We start from the raw sequence: 15,343 nt of genomic DNA on the forward strand, positions 1-15,343 counted from the left end.
GGTGGACGGGCACGGAACACCATTGCCGCAGCCGGCAAGGCAGCCATGCAGCTGCGCACACCGCTAACAGCCCACTGTGAACTTAGTGCCACGGGTCGTATGGGTCCATCCCCCCGTCCCCACCCCACCCCCCCAGGGCACCCCCCTGGGTGCCCTCTGACCCCAGCTGACCCATCAGCTGTATGGGCGCACTCCAGCACAACCAGTGCCATCTTGATGGCTGGGATGAGTGTGTGCGGGGAGTGTAATGTATGTGCGACTGCAGCTGGTCAGCCTCCCGAGTGTCGATCACGAACCCGGCGAATCCCGCAACGTTTTTCATTGGAATCCAATGTGTCCCACGCGGCACCGGTGCTCGTCCCTCAACGATAGCAGACTCTGTCCAGGTGCGCAACCGTTTTTTCTGTCATAAAAGTCCATAAATTCTGCGTTGGCAGCAACATTTAGTCTCAGAAACGGAGAATCCCGCCCAATATCTGTGTCAGTGAAGCGATTAATATTCTAGCTGGCACGGAATGTTTCTTAAAGCATCTCCGCCATTAGATCTGGCATGACAGTCTGACCAGCTGCTTTTTGTAGTTTAAAAGCAGTCTGTCTATTGTTCAGCAGTGCAGAGTGCCAGACATTCTTTTTTTTAAAAAAATATATTTTATTCAAGATTTTTGGCCAAACATAACAGTACGTAGTGTTTCTTTTACACAACAGTAAAGCAATATAAGTAACAGTGGCCAGTTTTAAACAAGTAAATTAATAATATATAAACAAAAACAAAACTGAATGGCAACTGCCTTGTCCAAAATAAATACTCTCCAAAAATACAATCCAACAATCCAATATACAATTACCTATAACAACTACCTATACATATTATACATATACAATAACATCTCTGAGAGTCCGTTCGATTCCTCCCCCCCCCCTTCCCCCCCTCCCCCTCCCCCCTGGGTTGCTGCTGTTGCCTACTTCTTTTCCATTCCCTCTATCTTTCTGTGAGGTAGTCGACGAACGGTTGCCACCGCCTGGTGAACCCCTGAGCCGAACCCCTTAACACGAACTTACTCCGTTCTAACTTTGTGCCAGACATTCTTAAAGGCATTGGAGAAATCTAGGGGCAATGGCAAGTGAATTAGCACAGTATTGATGATCAGAATTTCAGTGTTGTACTCTCCCAGGTAGCTTTTGGCATGGATACAGCTGGAGTGACAATAATGTCATGTCATTTGTTCTCTGCCTGAAGGTATTATCTGCTGATGCTTCATCCAGAGTCACTTTATTGGCAGCTACGTTGTCAGTGGCAGCTTTGCCTCTGCCTTCCTCTTTCGAGGCAGGGCGAGGATGCCAGCCAACTGTGCTTACCTTGACACTGTTGTGGACTTGAGGGCTGTTAACATTTTTTTCCAGTTGCTTCATTCCTTGCCTACGCCAGGAGAATGCTTCCCAAACTCTCCCATGGCCGATTCCAATCAGCACAGCACTTTATTTTCATCAGTGTCGAATTTCACCACCTGCCCTTTCGCTAATCTTCAGCCGCATGCTCAACCTCCTACCACCTCTAAATTCTAATTTGAAAGATTAATATTCATTCAAAGAAGCCCAGGGAGTTTTCTCCACTGACCTGCCAATGTGTATTGCATAACCATGACAAAGAAACACACCATCTGTCAGCCTGAAGCCACTTGTGAAAGTTTGCCATGTTTAAATTGTCTGCCAGGGTTTTCTAACATGACAGCAGTAAGATGTTTCAACGGTATTTTGTTGGTTGAAGACAACTTAAAATCACAAAAGGCACTCTACAAATGGAAGTTCCTTATACAATGCTAATATTATCGAACGTGCTGTAAGAATTGGTGGAAAACAATCAGTGTGTGTGGATACAGTAAGAAGTCTTACAACACCAGGTTAAAGTCCAACAGGTTTGTTTCAAATCACTAGCTTTCGGAGCACTGCTCCTTCCTCAGGTGAATCAGTCCTCTGAACCATTGTTTTCTCCCTTTACTACTATCATTCCCACTCTTTCTGCCTTTTGTTCCATGACATCTTTGCCATTTAATCTCCCCTGCCCTTTAACCTATTCCTGACCCCCTTCTGCTTTTTCAATGGCATAGAACCCGACACATTTCTGCCTCCCTTCAGTTCCAAAGAAGAGTCGTATTGGATTCATAGAATTCACAGTGCAGAAGGAGGCCATTCAGCCCATCGAGCCTGCACCAGCTCTTGGAAAGAGCACCCTACCCAAGCCCACACCTCCACCCTATCCCCATAACCCAGGGACCCCACTCAACACTAAGGGCAATTTTGGACACTAAGGGCAATTTAGCATGGCCAATCCACCCAACCTGCACATCTTTGGACGAAACGTTAACTTTGTTTCTCTCTCCCCCGATGCTGCCAGACCTGCTGGGTTTTCCCAGTATTTTCTGTTTTTATTTCAGATCTCCAGCATCTGCAGAATTTTGCTTTTATTCTACAATATCAGATGGTGGGCGGCAAGGTAGCACATTGGTTAGCACCGTTGCTTCACAGCTCCAGGGTCCGAGGTTCGATTCCCGGCTTGGGTCGTTGTCTGTGCGGAGTCTGCATCTTCTCCCCGTGTCTGCGTGGGTTTCCTCCGAGTGCTCCGGTTTCCTCCCACAGTCCAAAGTTGTGCAGATCAGGTGGATTGGCTATGCTAAATTGCCCTTAATGTCCAAAAAGGTTAGATGGGGTTGTTGGGTTGCGGGGATAGGGTGGAGGTGTGGGCTTAGGTAGGATAATCTTTCTATGGGCTGGTGTAGACTCGATGGGCCGAATAGCCTCTTCTGCACTGTAAATTCTATGTCTATATACTAATTTCCATCTCAGGAATAATTGTCAAGTTGTCCAACTGCTCCACCCCGCTCTTCTTCCCACCACCCCTCTACTATCCCGAACAGCACGACAGGTGTGCAATTTGTATTAAAGTGTCCAAATTCAGTCACTGCCAGCCTCGAGTTAGAAGGTTCATGTCCCACTCCGAAGCATGAGCACAAAATCCAGGATGGGAATCCAGAGCCGGAATGAAGGAACGCTGCACTGCGGGAGGTGGCAATTTTCAGGTCGAGATGTTAAACTGCCCCCTCCGACGGAAGCAAAGGATTCCATGGCACTATCGAAGAACATCAGAAGGCTTTGTTCAAAATCCTGTCTAACATATCCCACATTCAAATCACCAAAACATTGCCGTTCATGGGCTTGCTGTGTGTGTAAACTGGTTGCTACATTTAATACGTCACCACACTGACTACACTTCAAAAGCCCTTTGAAAAACATAAAAGCTGCTGTACATTCAAGTTTGCCCATTTTACCCCGATCTATAGCTCCACAATAATCATTCTGAATGCTGCCCAGTAACTTTTTAAAATTCATTTATGGGATGTGGATGTCGCTGGTCAGGCCAGCATTTATTCCCCATCTATGGCTGCCCTTCAGAAGGTGGTGGTGAGCTGCCTTCTTGAACCGCTGCAGTCCTTGAGGTGTAGGTACACCCACTGTGCTGTTCGGGAGGGCGTTCCAGGATGTTGCCCCAGCGACAGCGAAGGAACCTAGTAACCTCATAGTTTACGTTAATTAATTTAAAAAATATCTGGTGTGAGATGCAGCAAGGTATCACGCACGGTCCGCATTGCAGAGGGCTGGATTCCAGGCAAACTTGCATTGGCGTCGTGGAGGTTTTCCTCCAATTCTGGTCATCGAGGTGCTCCATTTTCCAACACCGAAATCCTTCTCCTGGATAAGCATGAAAGCAAACGTCGTCCAGAATGGGTAAATGTTTAGAAAGTCATTTCTTTTAACCTTCTGTTCTTTTTTTGTTCGCAGTTACAGTTGCAATAGGCTGGAGAGAACAAGCTAAATGATTTTCATCGAGTAGGCCACAGATAATTAAAATCGTACAGAACAATTGAAGAAACCAGCCAAAGGATCAGCGATAAATTTGAAGTAGTGTGGCTCTGATGCCTTTCCCACTTTACCAATGCTCTCATGCCATCCAATACACTCTACCAATCTTTACTAATCTTCTGTAGACAAACCCACCGATTGCCACACAATCATAGGCCATTCGACTCTCTACCCTAAGGCTTAACAATTCTACTTGGGTGAACATGAACACACAACAGCATACCAGTATCACCAATCCAAACACAAACGTACCACTTAATCCGACCAATACTCAAGGGCCATTTAATGCTGCCTGACCATACCAATGTTCACCTGCTCTATAGCACATTAGAAGATCTTCACTTTGCCACCAGCATTGAAATGGGTACCAAAGTATGCAAACGTACCTGACGAACATCCAGTGGCAACTGTTCTACCTTTTGTTACGCTGACGTGTATGAATGTTCCTCGGAAACAAATAAAGGGAAATTGGATATGTGTGTGAGAGAACAGGTGATATAAGCCAGGTGCAGAGGTTAGAGAATCAATGTGAGGGTGTTATTCATGACGGGAGGGAGATATAAGGGTTAAATTAATTTATAGGTTCGTTTCTGTCCAAAGTCTAGTCTTTTCTTCAATTTATCAATTGACCGCAAGTTGCTCTTTGGGTTGGGAGTTTGTTCCAGCTTTAAACAGTGGGAGTTTGTTCCAGCTTTAAACAGGGGCATGCAGGCTATGTGAGCAGCTATTTCATTGCATAACTGGCGTAAGCTGGTTTTCAGAAGCTTGAATCAGGGAGCAGAGAAATAGACCTTCTTCAGTTCTGCCTCATCTCACTGGAGGGCTGCTTTGTAGGGACTAGAGTGTTTAAGTTGGAGTTTGGTGAGTGAGGGAGTTTGGTGAAGAGAGGAAGGAGTTGATCCTTTCATTTTCTACCTTTCCTCAGCCTCCAGGAGCTGGCTCTTACTTTGCAACAGGGGAAGCAGCAGAGAGAGACAGAGAGAAAGAGATAAATAGAGAGAGAGAGAGATAGAGATAGTCAGGGAGCGAGATAGAGAGAGATAGAGATAGAGATAGAGACAGATATATACACACACACACACATATATATATATATATATATATATAGAGGGAGAGAGAGAGAGACAGGAGCTTACAGATATAAATCTAATAGTGATGTGGCTTAAGTTGATTGGATGGTAAGTATAGGCCTTTCAGGACTTAGCGCAAAGAAAATGATTGGTGAGTGACAGGTGAGTTATATTTTACTATACCAGGCCCGTGCTGGACACCCCTCTATCTCCTCCCAAGACCCACCCTGGACCCCCCACCATGCTCCACCACCCATTTCGATTTCTGTTTCGAGGCCCGCTCTCCTCCTCATCTCTCCTCTGTCCACGCTCGTCCAGAGATTGGACAACAGCCTATCTTATCACGGACCCCTGGGTTCCACCGACCACAGTTTTGGAACCCCTTGGCAAAACTAAGTCCAATGATAGGGCCAAAGTGAGGGAGAAAGTAAAAAAGCCTGAATCAGGGGTAATGTGCATGTATGTGAATGCAAGGAACGCCCTTAATAAGACTGATGGAACTACAGGCAAAGGTTGACATATTTTTTTTAATGTATATTATTATTCCAAACTTATTCAAACAGTTACAAAACGAGAACAACCCAGGGAATGTGCTCTCATCACACAATTTTACAGTTTCTACAGATTTCCCCCCATTTTCAACCCCCCCCCCCCGAACGACGAACAACTCCTCAAACATGGGCAGCACGCTAGCACAAGGGGCTAGCACTGTGGCTTCACAGCACCAGGTTCGATTCCCCACTGGGTCACTATCTGTGCGGAGTCTGCACGTTCTCCATGTGTCTGCGTGGGTTTCCTCCGGGTGCTCCGGTTTCCTCCCACAGTCCAAAGATGTCCAGGTTAGGTGGATAGGCCAAGGTAAATTGCTCTTCGTGCCCAAAAAGGTTAGGAGGGGTTATTGGGTTACGGGGATGGGGTGGAAGTGAGGGCTTAAGTGGGTTGGTGCAGACTCGATGGGCCGAATGGCCTCCTTCTGCACTGTATGTTCTATGTTCTATGGTCACCAGCAGCCCCCACCTTGCCTCGATGGAGAAAGTCATACAAGCCAGGCCCCCACCCCCCGCGGCATTGCCAACCGCCATTCCAATAAGACCCTTCGCCTGACAATCAGAGAGGCGAAGACCACAACATCGACCTGCCTCCATCAGCTCTGATATCTGATATCCCGAATATCTCCACCATCGAGTCCGGCCTGACCTCCTCCCCCACAATCTTTGTCAGTGTCGCGAACACTCCCGCCCAGAATCTCTCCAGCTTCTCACAGCCCCAAAACATATGGACGTAGTTCGCTGGTCCCCGCCCACACTTCTCGCACTCGTCTGCCACTCCCTGGAAGAACCCACTCATCCTCACCCGAGTCATGTACCCTGTGTACCACCTTCACCTGTATCGGGCTCATCCGCGCACACGAGGAGGTTGCGTTTACCCTTCATAGCGCTTCACTCCATACTCCCCAGTTTATCTCCCCTCCCAGCTCCCCCTCCCTCTACTCCTTAATCTTCACCACCCACCCTGCCCTCCTCTTCCACATCTGGGAGCAGCAGCCGCTCCAGTAGGGCACATTTTGGTAGCTTGAGGAACTCTTTCCAAACCTTACCTGTAAATATCTAAACTTGCATCCTCACGTTCCTCTATACTAGCAAACCTCTCTTCCAGGTACAGATCCCTCACCCTCACTAGCTCCACGTCCCTCCACTTCCTGTACATACCGTCTGTCCCCGCCCCCCGGCTCAAAACCCTGGTTTACGCATAATGGCGTTAACGCCGATATCCCTTCTATCCTAAAATGTCTCCTCAGCTGGTTCCACACCTTCACTGTGGACTGCACCACTGGGCTCTCTGTATATCTCGACGCCTGTGGCAGCATCACCATAGTCCTCAGGCTGAACCCTCTGCATGATTCTTCCTCATCCTCACCCATTCTGCCCCCTCTCCCTCCCACTCACAGTCTCCACATTTGCTGCCCAATAATAATGTAACAAGTTTGTCAATGGCAACACTCCCCCTTCTGTCTCCGCCTCTGTAACAAGGCATCTTCCCCCGCCTACACGAACTCTGAAATAATCATATACACCTTCCAGAAAAAGGCCTTTGGCATAAAAATCGGAAGCACCCGGAATACGAATAGGAACCTTGGCAGGACATTAATCTTCACCACCTGGACCCTCCCTGCCAGAGTCAGGTGCAGTGAGTCCCACCTCTTAAAATCCTCCCTAACCTCTTCCACCAGCTTTGGTAAATTCCATTTATGCAGCGTCGCCCACTCTCCCACTACCTGGATCCCCAGATATCTGAACCTGTCTCCGGCTACCTGAATGACTGCCCCCTAGGTTGGCTCTCCGACTCAACTCGTTCTCCACGAACACTTCACTTTTCAAGTTGTATCCGGAGAAGGCCCCAAACCCCTCGAACAGGCCCATAATACTCCCCATGCTCTCCAGCGGGTCTGACATGTACAGTAACAGGTCGTCTGCACATAGTAACACCCGATGCTCCCTACTCTCCCTCGTAATCCCTTGCCACTCTGCCAACCCCCTGAGGGCCATTGCCAGGGGCTCTATTGCTAGCGTGAACAGCAGCGGCTATATTGGGCACCCCTGCCTTGTTCCCCTGTGTAATCCGAGACTTTGTGAGCTCATATCGTTGGTGCTCACCACCGGGGCCACATACAACAGGCGCACCCACGCCACAAACCCGAAACTTCCCAGGACCTCGTTCAGGTACCGCCACTCCACCAGATTGAATGCCTTCTCCCCGTCCATGGACACCACTGCCTCCGGTACCTGCCTCTCAATGGGGGTCAATATCACACTTAACAGTTGCCTTCTATTACTGGAGAGTTAGCGCCACCAAATTAGCCAGCACTTTTACATCCGTATTCAACAGTGATATGGGCCTTTGCGACCCACATTTTAACGGGTCCTTCCCCTTCATTTCTTTGGTATTAATGTGATTGTCGCCTGCGTCCTCGTCTCCGGCAGCTCCCCCTTCTCCAGCGCCTCACTAAACGACCCCAACAGGTGCGGTGCCAGTTCCGTCACAAACTTCTTATAAAATTCTGCCGGTTAACCAACTGGCCCCAGGGCCTTTCCCGACTTCATACCCCTTTGACATCTTCCCCACCTACATGAACTCTGAAATAATCATATACACCTTCCCTCAGTGCCGCCTCCTCCGTGTCCCACTAGAGTTCAGTTCTCCCCCAGTTTGTTCTCTTCAATGAAGCCCCCTCTGGGGTTTCAAATACTTCCAGCCTTCGTAGGTCACCCACTGGGTCGAGCACCCTGAACCTGATCTGCCGTCGATACAGCACCATCTTGGCCCTGTTAAATCCGGCACGCCGTTTTTCTGCAGGTACCGGAGGCAGTGGTGTCCATGGACGGGGAGAAGGCATTCAATCTGGCGGAGTGGCGGTACCTGAACGAGGTCCTGGGAAGTTTCGGGTTTGTGGCGTGGGTGCGCCTGTTGTATGTGGCCCCGGTGGTGAGCACCAACGATATGAGCTCACAAAGTCTTGGATTACACAGGGGAACAAGGCAGGGGTGCCCAATATAGCCGCTGCTGTTCACGCTAGCAATAGAGCCCCAGGCAATGGCCCTCGGCTCCAATGTCCTGGTATATTCGTATCCTGTCCCCCTCCCATTCACAGTTCCGCTTCTCCCTGGCCCACTGCAGGATCTTCTCTTTTTCTACGAACTTGTGGAGTCTCACGATCACCACCTGTGGCAGTTCCCCAGCTCTTGGATTCTGCCTCAGAGACCTGTGCGCTCTACCCACTTCTTGGGCCTTAACCAGCACCCCCTCTGCCACCAACACTGCCCACATCCTCGGGACGTACCGCGTGGTGTGCCTTCCACTCCTTTAGGCAGGTTGGCCGACAATCTGCCTTCTCAAACTATTTTCTTATTCTTCAACCTTTGTCTCAATGTCTTGCAAAAGTCTCCTAAGAGACCCACATCCGTCTCCAGTGTCACCCCCCGATCGCTGTGGTCCGATATCCTCTCCATCTCACGGATCTACGACTCCTGTGCCTCTGAACACTTTTTGACCCTTTCCTTCAAGCCATTCAGGGGTGCCACAACCCCTTCAATGGCCTTCGATCGGCCCTCCTGCATCTCTTTCCTTTGTTGACGGAACTCTTCCCTGATGAAAGCCATCGACTGCTCCATCTGGGGCTTTCCAACCTGCACTGGCCCTTCCCCCCTCTGCCATCTTTCCAATAACTGCTGCTCCACAGGTCCTTCACCTTCTTCTGCCGGGTTTGGTAAGCATCAGATATGCCACACCCGAGGGGAACTTCTCTGACCTTCAGCTACACTTTTCCGAAGTTTCTCCTGTTTTCTGGTAAAAAGAGCTCTTTTCTATGCCCTCGAGCAGGAGCTGCCCTGTGTGCGACCACTCACACCATGGCCGCCACCAGAAGTCCGACAAATGCAATTATGATATTGCTTTAATAGAGATCTGGCTCAAAGAAAGCACGGTAGCATAGTGGTTAGAACTATGGCTTCACAGCGCCATAGTCCCAAGTTCGATCCCCGGCTTGGGTCACTGTCTGTGCGGAGTCTGCACGTTCTCATCGTGTCTGCGTGGGTTTCCTCCGGGTGCTCCGGTTCCCCCCCCCTCCTCAAGTCCTGAAAGACGTGCTATTAGGTAATTTGGACATTCTGAATTCTCCCTCTGTGGACCCAAAAAGGCGCTGGAATGTGGCGACTAGGGACTTTTCACAGTAACTTCATTGCAGTGTTAATGTCAGCCTACTTGTGACAATAAAGATTATTTTTTTAAAAAGGACGGGATGTTAAATATTCCTGGGTACAAGGTGTTTAGGAGAGATCAGAAAGGAAGAAAGTTCAGGGTTTTTGTGGGGAAGGGGGTTGTGAGTGGCAGTGTCGATTAAAGATGGACTTGCAGAACTGCAGAAAGAATGTTTCAGAGGGGCCCAGGGTGGAATCTCTCCGGCTCGAGATAAGGAATGAAAAACGTGCAATAACATTGATCGGTGCAGTATATAGCCCACCGAGTGGAAGGGATGTGGGGAAACAAATTTACAAAGAAATTACAGAGAGAGATGCAAGAATTAGAGTAATTATAATGGGAGGGCTTCAATTATCCAAATACAGACTGTAATAGGAATAGTGCAAAGGGGCAAGAGAGGCGAGAGTTCCTGGGTGTGTTCAAGATCATTTTCTGCAGTAGCATGTTTCCAGTCCAATGAGAGGGCAGGTATTGTTGGCCCTGGTTCTGGGGAATGAGTTGGCACACGTGGATCCAACAAAAGTGGGAAAGAATTTAGGGGACACTGACTATTGTATCATAAACTTTTAGTGGGCCATGTAAAAGAGCATCGAAGAATGCAGAGCGGAAAGCCAACATTAATGGGATGAAAATGCATCGGTGTTGAGCGATTTGGGATCAAAGGTTACCTGAAAGTGGCTGAACAATGGGCCACCTGCAGATAATGTCATAGAATTTACAGTGCAGAAGAAGGCCACTCGGCCCATCGAGTCTGCATCGGTCCCTGGAAAGAGCATCCTACCTAAACCCATACCTCCACCCTATGCCCGCAACCCAGCGACCCCACTTAAATGTTTTTGGACACTAAGGGCAATCTAGCATAGCTAATCCACCTAACCTGCACATCTTTGGACTGTGGGAGGAAACCGGAGCACTCGGAGGAAACCCACGCAGGCACAGGGAGAACATGCAGACTCCACACAGACAGTGCGTGTACAACAGATGTCAGGCAGAAAATACAATGGAGAATCAGACTGAATTTAGAAGGGTCAGAGGGAACGTAAAAAAACAAATAAGAAAAGCAAGGAGGGAGCGTGAAAAGAGACTGGCAGCTAACATGAAAGGAAATTCCAAGGTCTTCTATAATCATATAAATAATAAAGTAGTGAGAAAAAGTGTCAGGGTGATGGGGGATTTAAAAAATGGGTGAGCACGTGGAAACAGGAAACACAGCAGAGGGATCAAACAAGGACTTTATATCTTTACAAAGAAGGAACATGCGACCCAGGCCAAGGTGAGAGGAGGTTGTAACTGGTACACTCAAAAAATTTACAATTGAGAAGAAAAAGGTGTTAGAAAGGCTATCTTTACTTAAAATTGATAAGATACCAGGAACGGGTGAGTTGCTTCCAAAGGTGCTGAGGGAAGTCACAGCGCTGAGGACCCGGGCTCGAATCCCGATCCGCGTCGCTCCATGTGAAGTTTGCACATTCTCCCCGTGTCTGTGTGGGTCTCACCCCCACAACCAAAAGATGTGCAGGGTAGGTGGATTGGCCACGCTAAATTGCCCCTTAATTGGGGAAAAAATTGGGTACTCTAAATTAATTTTAAAATTTACTTTTTGAGTACGAAAGTAAGGAACTCATGTTGATTTTGTAAAATATACTAGTTAGGCCTCATCTGGAGTACATAGTTTAAGAATTAGAGGTCTACCTTCTATGTCAGAGATGAGGAGAAATATCTTCTCTCAGCGGGTCATTGTGGAATTTACTTCCCCAGAGAGCAGTGGAGGATGGGTCTTTAAATTTATTCAAGGCTCAGTGAGACAGATTCTTGTTGGGCAAGAGACTCAATGGATTTGGGGCACACACAGGAAGATGGAATTGAGACCACAGCCAGATCAGCCATGATTATGTTGACTAGTAGAGCAGACTTGAACGGCGGCACAGTGGTTAGCACTGCTGCCTCAGCGCCAGGGTCCCAGGTTCGATTCCCGGCTTGGGTCACTGTGTGGAGTTTGCACATTCTCCCCGTGTCTGCGTGGGTTTCCTCCGGCTACTCCAGTTTCTTCACACAGTCCAGTGATGTGCAGGTTGGGGGATTTGGCCATGCTAAATTGTCCCGTAGTGCCCAGCGGTTAGATGGGGTTACAGGGATAGGGTAGGGTCGTGTTCTTTCGGCGGGCCAGTGTAGCCTCGATGGACCGAATGGCCTCTTCTGCACCAAGAATTCTATCCTAAATTGCCTACTCCTGCTCCTACGTTCTAGCTCTTGTGCTTTTAGCGTTTCCACTTCAGAGGAAGAACAAAATTAATAACATAGTCACCAAAAGAAAAACAAAGGAGGGATTCTGAAAGAGCACCCAACCTCGGCCCATCCCCCACCCTATCCCCACAACCCCACCTAACCTGCACACCTTTGGACACTAAGTGACAATTTAGCATGGCCAATCCACCTAACCTGGATATCTTTGGACTGTGGGTCCCGGAGGAAACCCACGCAGACACGGGGAGAATTCCGCACACACAGTGACCCAAGCCGGGAATCGAACCTGGGTCACTGGCATTGTGAGGCAGCTGTGCTAGCCACTGTGCCACCATGCTGCCCTAAATAGCTGAAGTAAATAACCATCTCCAACAATAGAGCATGTAATCATTGATCATCAACATTCAATGACATTACCATCACTGAATCCCCTACTATCATTATCATGGGGGTTACCATTGACCAGAAACTACCAGCCATATACATTTTTAAGAATAAATTTAGAGTACCCAATTCTTTTTTCCAATTAAGGGGCAATTTAGAGCCAATCTACCTATTATGCACATCATTTGGGTTGTGGGGATGAGACCCATGCAGACACATGGAGAATGTGCAAATTCCTCATGGACAGTGACCCGGGGCTGGGATTGAACCTGGGTCCTCGGTGCCATGAGGCAGCAGTGCTAACCACTGCACCACCGTGCCACATAAATACTGTGGCTACAAGAGGCTCAGCCTTCTGTGGCAAGTAACTCACGTCCTGACCCCCCAAAGCCTATCCACCATCTACAAGGCACAAGTCAGGCTTGTGATGGAATACTCTCCACTTGCCTCGATGAGCGCAGCTCCAATAATATAAGAAGCTCGACAGCGTCCAGGATAAAGTAGCCCACTTGATCGGTGCCCCTTCCACAAACATTCACTCCCTCCATGCACAGTGGCAGCCATGTGTACAGTTACAAGATGCACTGTAAGAGCTCACCAAGTTTCCTTCGACAGCACTTTCCAAACCCTGGAGCCTGACCATCTAGAAGGACAAAGGCAGAAGATGCATTCTGCAAGTCACCTGCAAGTTACCCTCCAAACCACTCACCATCCTGACTTGGTAACACATCACCGTCCCTTCACTGTCGTTGGGTCAAAATCCTGGAACACCCTCCCTAACAGCACTGAGGGTGTGCCTACACCACATGGATTGCAGCAGTTCAAGAAGACAACTCACCACCTCAATGGCAATTTCGGATAGACATTAAAAATGCTGACCTAGCCTGTAACACCCACATCCCAGAAATGAATCGAAAACAGGCTGAAACATTTTATGGTTGCCTTCCTCACGGTTATCTTCAGAGTACTTTCTTCTTGGCGGTCTGCAACCAAAACTAGATAGTCTCACACACACCTTATCAGCTGTAGCTGCTCCTCAGTGAGGAGCACGGATGCCTCTGAATCAGAAGATTGTAGGCTCAAGCTCCACTTGAGGCCTGAGCACACAATCTAGGCTGATGTTTCAATGCATTACCGAAGGAGTGCTGCAATGTCAGAGGTGCCATTGTTAAACAAAGACACCAATGTTAAACCGAGCACCTTTCCCCTTCTCTCAGGCCGAGATAAAATATTCCACGGCACTATTTAGAAGATCAGGCAAATTCTTCCTGGTGTCATGACCAATATTTGTCCCTCAGTACAACATCACTGAAAAAAATAAACACGAAAATAAACCTTCTTGAGGTCATTCGCACTTGGTGCATTTGGGGACTTGTCTGCAATTTGGAAGCCCCACCTTTGTGACACCAGTAACGGCCCCTCAAAAGTACTTCATTGGCTGTACAGCACTTTGAGACATCCTGGGGTTGTCTTAGGCACCTTCCTTATGATGGAGGAAGTAGAGAGCTTCAACATACATTAGGCACACGTATGGTCACTGGACACCACATTAAGCACACGTATGCCCACTGGACACCAATCAAATATTCAAGGGTGGCACTGTCTGAAATAGAGGCCACACCAAACCCACCTGACTCAGAGGCAGTAATGTTATTACTGGTCAGTCCATCAGATGTAAGTTGGCCACTGGGTGTCAACTCAAGTGATACGAGACTCGTCCAGGCTCCAACCGCTGGGACTATCCAAAGTGGACCTTGAACATATGACCTCCCGAGATGGAAATGTTACCACTAAGCACACTCCAGTAACACATTATGGTGTTCAATCCTAATCTATGATTTTGGTAGCAAGCTAACATGAAATACAGCCAAATGATAATTATTTTAATGTTTAACTTCCATCAAATTTATCACAGTGAAAACCATTAACAAAGAACAATGTGTTTATCATGATGGTCTCTTTGTTTGCAGGCGCAGTTGTAATCGGCTGGCTAGATTAAATAACATGATTTCTACAGAGTAGATTGCCAAGTGTGCAAGATGGCAGAAGACATCATGCAATGTATACCATGTATACCTCATCATCTATACCATGACATAAGCATAGGTCATCCCACATAACCTTAAGAACACGTCTCACACATGCTCTATCCCACCACCAATGTTCAAACACACACCCTCCAGTACAATGACACAAGCACTCCTTCACTTTCCAGTGCCTTTCAAATGTTAAGACGAGTCACAACTTTACCGATACCATATAGACCAATAGAACATCTTCAGCTTACACCGACTGTCATTCAAGAAAACAATAAAGGAGAATCAGAATAGCCCAGTGACATGTAGCCAAAAGCCATTTCAATTGTACCAGGTAGGATAATGAAAAAGAAATGCATTTATAGACTTCTACTGAGCAAGGGTATGAAAGGATATGAAACCAATGTGGCTGGATGGAGTTAAGATCAGCCACAAGATAACAAAGGGGGAACAGTTTTGAGGGGCTGGATAGCCTATTCCTCTTTTTCCTGTTCTACAGCACTTTTCACATTCTCAGAATGTTGAGCTTTAGAGTGGTTTCACAGGTCGGCGTAACACTGAGGGCCAAAGGGCCTGTACTGCGCTGTAATGTTCTATGTTCTATGATTATTAACGTGAGGCACGATCAATTTGGCTGGAGATGAAGTTGAATTCAAACTGAGGCTTTATTAGTATCTGATGTGTGACCTCCTACAGCAGCTGACGAAATGACTGCGAGCTGAAGGCCATGCATATTTATAACCCGGCTCCTGGGTGGAGCTAGCATGCAGGGGCCCAGGTGAACCTGTAGTGCAGGTTCTACCGTATAACCCTTAATATAGGAACACAGTGGTTTGCCACATTCACCCCCTGTTAAAATTGAGTCCAGCGAGAGTGGTGGATAACTATATACAATTCGCAATCTTTAATATTTACAGAACAGTGAAAAAGAAAATGTCT

General features: G+C 47.7%; 1 protein-coding gene across 4 annotated transcripts in view; it reads left to right on the plus strand.

The window, feature by feature from the left end:
* The window catches only part of LOC140409641 (uncharacterized), a 133,062-nt gene extending 118,347 nt beyond the window's left edge, over window positions 1–14,715 (plus strand). For 2 of the 4 annotated variants that reach the window (XM_072497974.1, XM_072497973.1), the window contains exon 10: window positions 3,835–4,390. Coding sequence is in view for 2 of the 4 variants with exons in the window: in XM_072497973.1 (XP_072354074.1) it covers window positions 3,835–3,868 (34 nt within the window). In the remaining 2 variants the exon portion in view is untranslated. Of the gene's footprint in view, window positions 1–3,834; window positions 4,391–14,338 lie in introns of those variants that run through there. The other 2 variants (XM_072497972.1, XM_072497975.1) reach the window with 2 other exon arrangements.
* The last annotated feature ends 628 nt before the right edge of the window (window positions 14,716–15,343 follow it).

Source organism: Scyliorhinus torazame, chromosome 3, assembly GCF_047496885.1.
Source record: "Scyliorhinus torazame isolate Kashiwa2021f chromosome 3, sScyTor2.1, whole genome shotgun sequence".
NCBI lineage: Eukaryota > Metazoa > Chordata > Chondrichthyes > Carcharhiniformes > Scyliorhinidae > Scyliorhinus > Scyliorhinus torazame.